Source organism: Dermacentor silvarum, chromosome 6, assembly GCF_013339745.2.
Source record: "Dermacentor silvarum isolate Dsil-2018 chromosome 6, BIME_Dsil_1.4, whole genome shotgun sequence".
In the NCBI taxonomy this organism is placed as follows: domain Eukaryota; kingdom Metazoa; phylum Arthropoda; class Arachnida; order Ixodida; family Ixodidae; genus Dermacentor; species Dermacentor silvarum.
The window spans coordinates 184,576,189-184,583,081 of record NC_051159.1 but is presented as its reverse complement, the minus strand read 5'-3'; the positions used below and the strand labels follow the sequence as shown (position 1 = coordinate 184,583,081).

The window sequence follows — 6,893 nt, the reverse complement described above, 5'->3', positions numbered from 1 at the left end:
GGGGGGGGATTACCAATGAGGACGAGGGTGTCTTTCTGCTCGATGCTGTAAGTATAAATTGCGAGCCAACTAAAGGAGGGCTCTGTTCGCGGCTCCAGTGGCCCGTTGAAAACTTAAGGCCAACCCACACGATGGATTGCAGGAGAAAATGCGATGTGACAACAACCGCGCGGTCTACCCGCTTGAAGATGGGCCGATACTATGTCTCGGGTATTTTTGGCATTGCTGAAGCGGACCGCTGAACAGCCGAATGTTTCTCTTATTTGTGCAACTGTTACAATTGTTTCATTTACGTATTTATCAAAAGCAGCAAGGCTTGGCAAGCAAGGAATACTGCAAGAAAGTGAGTCCTAGTATATCAAGTGATCGCTGCATCGAAGTACAAGAGAACGGAATGGAGATGACGCCAGTTCCTCACAAGGAGACAACCATCAACAGCGTTGTGTTTCTCGTTTTGGTATCAGCGCGCGCGCGCGCTTGCATCCGCGTCTCAGTTTCTCTGGCACCTGACAGATGGCGCGTTTTTCTCGCAAAGCGCGCAGGAGGCGAATCCGGCAAGTCCCGGTTCGAAGGCGCGCATACAGTGCACACACGGCCGGCTGGCAGGCTAGCCGGTTGACTGCTCCTCGTGCGGTCAGTCAGACGCGGTGGGATCGAAGAAGCCGTGCGCAATGTTTGCGATAAGCGAAGCTGCTGTGTCTACACGGCGGTGGTGAGTGCGCGACTCGAGTGGGAAGAGGAGCGCGTGGGACACGAGCGCTGTGCTCATCTCCTGACCTGGGATAGAGGACCCTGCTGCACCGATGGTCGACGACTCCTGACTACGACTGTCTTTCGCCTAGTGGCAGGAGGTCACCATGCGTGACCCGACAAGTACGTATGTTGTGTGCAATGTTTCAATGCCGTAGCATTGAGAGTGCCAAAGTGGAAAAAAAAAGTTTAGTGCAATGTGGGAAGCCGGTCACGTGGTATTTATGTGAACGAGAGACGAAGGGAAACCTAGGGGCTCGAATTTTCTTAATCATGACCATATAAAGCCAACAGACAGTGAAGCTAAGGAAATGAAGCATTGACTTCGTCGTCTGTTGGCTTTATATGGTCATCATTACACGCACGCACGCACGCACATGTATGTATGTATGTATGTATGTATGTATGTATGTATGTATGTATGTATGTATGTATGTATGTGTGTATGTGTGTGTGTGTGTGTGTGTGTGTGTGTGTGTGTGTGTGTGTGTGTGTGTGTGTGTGTGTGTGTGTGTGTGTGTGTGTGTGTGTGTGTGTGTGTGTGTGTGTGTGTGTGTGTGTGTGTGTGTGTGTGTGTGTGTGTGTGTCGAGAGAGCTCCAGAACAACACTTCGCAATGTGGTGAACGTGGTTCAAATCATGTATTCGGGATCTCAAAGATGTGCGACGTAATGACTAACGCAGTTATCTCGCATTCACCGGTATTCACCACCGAATGTTTTATTTTTACTGTCACGATACCCTTGTTGTGCGTTCAATTAGTGTGACAATCTCTCTTCCGTACGAAGTATGCGTTTAGATAGGGTGTTCTTTCTTAGGCCATACAGAATAGTTAGAAATCGCCTGTGGCAGATTGCATATTGTAATCCTTCATCTGAATTACTCGAAGCAGCAAACGTTAGTTGCACGAGAAATTATAATGCATAATCGAATAATTAAGAAGAATTCACAACTTAACCTTTTAATTAATTACTTTACGGCACATATAGCAATTTACTAATTATAGCCGGTGAGATATATCCACTTGCAACGAATTCTAAGGATCGCATGGGTTTCCAGATATGCGTCGTGAAACTTGCGGTAAAAGTACACAATTGTTCCACTTACTTTTTTTTAACAAACTGCCGTAAACTGTAACGCTCATGTATTTTGTCACACACTTTGGGAATGAACAGTTCGAAACTGGAGTCATCTTGAAAGTCTGTTCCAGGTGGATACACCTTGCGAACTCACCGGCTCTAAATCGTAAATTGCAGTATGTACCGTAAGGTAATTAACTTGAAATTTAATTTGTGCGTTTTTGTTAATTAGTCAAATATGCATTAGATTCTTTCATGCAATTGATTTCCGCCTCTGCTCTTTGAGTAAAACAGCTTTATGATGAAAATTATACTATCCGCCACAGTAGATATTTAAAAATTCTGTATGGTAAAAAACAAAATTCCACCTCCTATATGAACTGTGTATAAGAGTAAGTGCATAAGTATACAGGGTGTCCCAGCTAAAAGTAGCCAATGTTTTAAAAACGACGGAGCGTGCTAGGAGGCTCAAACCAACTCAGGGGTGTTGAGGATCGCGTGTCCTAGTCTGCGGTATTTCTTTTTTCGTTTTGCAAAGTCAATTAATTAGTATAAAGTAATTGCCTAACTTTTTAAAATATTGTCTTCACCAAGAAAGTGACAATACGAAAGTTCTAGATCATATTTAAAAATGGCCGACTGAAATGTTTGCAACTAAGTACCATCGATGCTTCTTGTAATTGCCTTTAAAGAAAGCCCGCGAAATACAAAAACAACCACTTGATCGCGTCACTATTTCAGCGCCCCCAGACAACCGATCAGTAAAGGGCATGATTTGCATGCTTTTGTAGAGACTGACTCGCGTGCCCTATCGCGATCGGACGCACAGAGCGAGCGGCGGTGATGAAGGTGTGTCGCGCTTCGACGTGACGTGGCATAAACATATCATTCGCTCCACTTGTGGGTGAAGGCCGATCACACAAGGCAAGGAAAAAGAAGAAAAGAAGCTCGGGCTTGAGTAAATGTTGACCGCAGAACTGTTTAATCGGGAAGGAAAACGTAATTGTCATGTTCTTCTTTTCGTTCGCGATCATATCTTACTAGCGAGAATTTTTAGCGTGTACCTTGCGGCCACCTGAAACGCCAAGCCCGTCCCGGAACCGCTGTACAGATATGCGGATTTCGTTTCTTGATTGATCGTCTGGGAGCGCTGAAATAGTGGCGCTATCACGTGGTTGTTTTTGTATTTCGCGGGCTTTCTTTAAAAGCTATTACAAAAAGCTCCATCAATGGTAATTAGTTGCAATCACTTCAGTAGGTCATTTTTAAATGTGATCTACAACTTTCGTATTGGCACTTTCTTGGTGAAGCCAATATATAAAAGTTAGGTGATTAGTTTATACTAATTGACTTTGCAAAACGAAAAAAAAAAAAAATACCGCAGACTAGGACACGCGATCCTCAACACCACTGTGTTGTTTCGAGCTTCCTAGCACACTCCGTCGTTTTTAAAACATTAGCTACTTTTAGCTGGGACGCCCTGTATATGTATACATATGTATACATATGTACTATCGGCGTCAAATGAAACGCGAACAGCGGAGCGCGTGGCCGAAGCATAACTGAAGGTGCGCACCGTCTAGTCATCACCATTGACAGGGGCGTATACATCCGCACTGCGAGGTGATGCTCCCCCTTTTCGTTTCTGTTCGGGTTCATTAATCAACTTCTCAAATATTATTGGATTAAAAGGGTAAATCAGAAAATTGTATAGCAGCATGAAAAACTCCAGATACAGCTTTCTGTTGCAGAATACGTGCTACATAAAAGTGTTTTTCCGAGCGTGAAAAAAGCCCGCGAATACACGCAAAGTGCCTCGAGCGGCCAGTCGCGCGGTAATTTAAATTTGCGTGTATTCGCGGGCTTCTTTCACGCTCGGAATTTCATGTAGCACTTATTGAGCAACAGAAAGCTGCATCGGTATTTTTTCATGCTGCTCTACAATCTTCTCATTGACACTTTTGATCTAATTAGAATATTTGAGAAGTTGATTAATTAATTAAGTCTAATTATGTACTTAGGTGGAATGCACAATACAGTCTGAGTATCTCCAAGCGACGGCAAACAACATTACCTTGGTTCTATCTAGCACCGTGACATTTGCATATTTTTAAATATTGGTGCAATATAGTTGGGACACCCTCTATAGGAAGTAAGGGAATTCTCCATTTGCAGATGGCCGAATAAACAACAATTTTTAAAGCTTTTTCGTGCTATGTGTTAGTTTTCTTTTTTTTGTTTCTTCCCTCATTAGCTATCCTGCTTTTATCCCCCTCCCGCATTATCGATTATGAACTGCCTTACGTGGCGAGCACATTCATTCACAATTGATGTCGGAATAGCATAGTCGTTGAAATCGAAGCGTTCACGTCGCTCGTAGGATTCGTACTCCGCTTGCGAAGCTGTCACTCATGGTGAAAGCCATGAGCTCTAATTACGAAGGCAGTACGGCTTTTCAGTGGAGCAATAAATCCACGCAGACGGGCGAACGCGTGTGCAATACCAAGCTGCCACGCTGCTGCAGCAGCAGCCGACGCGGCCAACCGGAAGCCGCACTCGACCGCAGCGCCGTTAGTTCGCGCGACCACCGCGTGGAGCTGCCAACAGTACTGAGTTGGTTCTAGTAACTTTGCTCATGAGTGTATAAAATGAGCGCGTTCATGACGCTCCGAGGTCTACAAACGGTATAATGCTTTCGCCTTCCCACACGTAAGCTGCAGCCATGTGTCTCTGCCGAATTTGTTTCTTTCCTACACACTAGCGGTTCCGGTTGAACGAAGCGCTTGCAGTTACATACTATAATGCCATACATGTGCACACCCTTTGCAATATCTCTTAACGATTGTCAACATTTCCGGAGATAAACTTAATGAACCGCCCTTACGACAGCGAATCAAGAAAACGCGGGAAAAGTTTTTCTGTACTTTTTACAGCGAAGATGTTAAGGGCTAGTTCCCCCAGGATCGTGTCCGCGTGTAAAAAAAAAAAAAATAAATTCAGAGCACTTTCCCTGTCGAGAAAATGGAGGTAAGCGAAGCTTGTGGCAAGACGACACTGTCGCAGGTGTTCCGCTTCGTTTGATCTAAACTCAGGGTCGGCGGCTCTTCGCTGACGTTTGGCCTCAACATCGCGCTCCCGCAACTCGGGGTCCCACGTATGACAAGGGCAGTTCAACGGCGCGTTACCGGTCCCCGAGCCCACAGGGGTATGTGCCATTGAGCTTGGACCCTTTCTGCACTATCACCAGGATCGGCCCACTTTTCAGCGTGACACCACCACCACCACCGCCGACACCTGTGAGCATAGAGTTTCTCACTATAACACCTAGAGGGTAATCTGGCGTCACCGTCTCTGCGAGTTTCTTGAAGGGCGCTGTGCCGTCGTGGGAATGACGGAATGTCTGCGAGGCTTTTGTTGGTTGGTGTTGTACGAGGCTTCGTCCAAAACGAGGCTACAGAAATAATGCGTTCTTAAAATAAAAGCTACATAAAAGGCTTTCATTCACCCATATTACATCTCTCAATAAAGTTTACTCACCCACAATGCAAAATCGAGCGAAGAAAAGCAAGAACAGTCGATAAGGTGTTCCAAAGCGAGCGAGAATCTTGTCTGTCCTCCAGCTTTAGCGGCCAGCTGATACTTTTTACGTTTTATATAACTGTACATCCAATAATAAATCCCCAAAATTAAACAAAACATGTTTTTTGTGTAATAATAAAGCTAAACAGTTTTTTACGTGCTGTTTTAGCAGGAAAAGAATCATTGTGACAGACGGAACGGTGCTAGCCAGGCGCGTCTTCAAGGCGTTCTGGCTCTCCAAGAACGATGCCAATCCGAAGTAACAATATACCGGCATTCCCATGCATACCACAGCGCAGCAGCGCCAGATTTCCCTCTAGGTAATATAGTGAGAAACTATGCCTGTATAAAGCTTCGCTTACAAACTATCATCATCAGCATTGGCTCGAGCGTCGTGGTCTTTTTCCGCAGCTGGCTCGTTGGCGCCCCTCGGTTCCCGCTCGTGCCGTTGGATGCCGTGCCACTGCTACATCTAGCTCACCACTGCTCCCGCGTTCGTCGTCGTCGTCTGCTTTCACAGCTGGCTCCGTTGCCGCTCGTCGTCCCAGCGTAGAATTTCACTTCTGTCGTCGTAATGGGGAGACCGGGGGTATGAGTAATTGCTTAAGGCGGTGTTAGCCATTCACGAGGAACTGACGACGTGTCCTAACGCGTTTGAGCAACGCTGCCGCGAACGCGCTCGGGAAAGGGCTCGTCGTCGACGTGCCGATTCTAGCGTGAGGGATTCCGAAGCCCAGGCGAAACGTCAGCAAAGAGCCGCGGACACCGAGTTGAGGGAGCGCGATGTTGAGGCCAAACCTCAGCGTCGTCTTGCCCTCCAGGAACCCGACAACGTTGTTGCACGCCTCGGCAACGCTAGCGCCAACTTCCCCTGTGCGAAGATCAGGTTTCAACTCGAGTTTCTCAACCGGAACGTTCATGATAGACAGGTTCGGTTGGGTGATGCCCGACGACGATACGCCCATTCTCATCGTGGGGACACTATTCACTACAGCAGACCCACCATAGTGACAGCTTTGCTGGCTTCCATCTTCACAGTAGTGGAGGGGCTCTGAATTTTTTAGATCAATGCTACCACAACATATTGAAAACTGTTACGCATGCTGGGGACACGAGGCTAATTATTATTATTATTATTATTATTATTATTATTATTATTATTATTATTATTATTATTATTATTATTATTATTATTATTGGTTGAGTGTTGCTGCCTGTCACCACCAACACTCAACCGCGCACAGAATACAGTCTTTATAACGCCCACTTCATGACCTTGATATTTTTCACAACTCTCTCTTTGTTCTGCTCTGAGCTTTCCGTTGTTGTGTCTTAGTTTCACATATTGTTCAACTTCCCTTCTCCATTTTATTTATGTATGCATTTTGCACCTACGGTTACATGTATGTACACTTGTCTTTTCAAGATTGTTATTTTTTATTCATTGTTTTTTTTTTTTTTACTGATATTCCCCTGCTGTATTTCT

General features: G+C 45.4%; 1 protein-coding gene across 1 annotated transcript in view; it reads left to right on the top strand.

Moving 5' to 3' along the window:
- The first annotated feature begins 560 nt into the window (after positions 1–560).
- LOC119456531 (uncharacterized) overlaps positions 561–6,893 on the top strand; it is a 258,483-nt gene continuing 252,150 nt past the window's right edge. Inside the window, exon 1 of the mRNA XM_049669942.1 lies at positions 561–873. Coding sequence (XP_049525899.1) covers positions 858–873 — 16 coding nt within the window. The 5' untranslated portion in view covers positions 561–857. The remainder of the gene's footprint in view (positions 874–6,893) is intronic.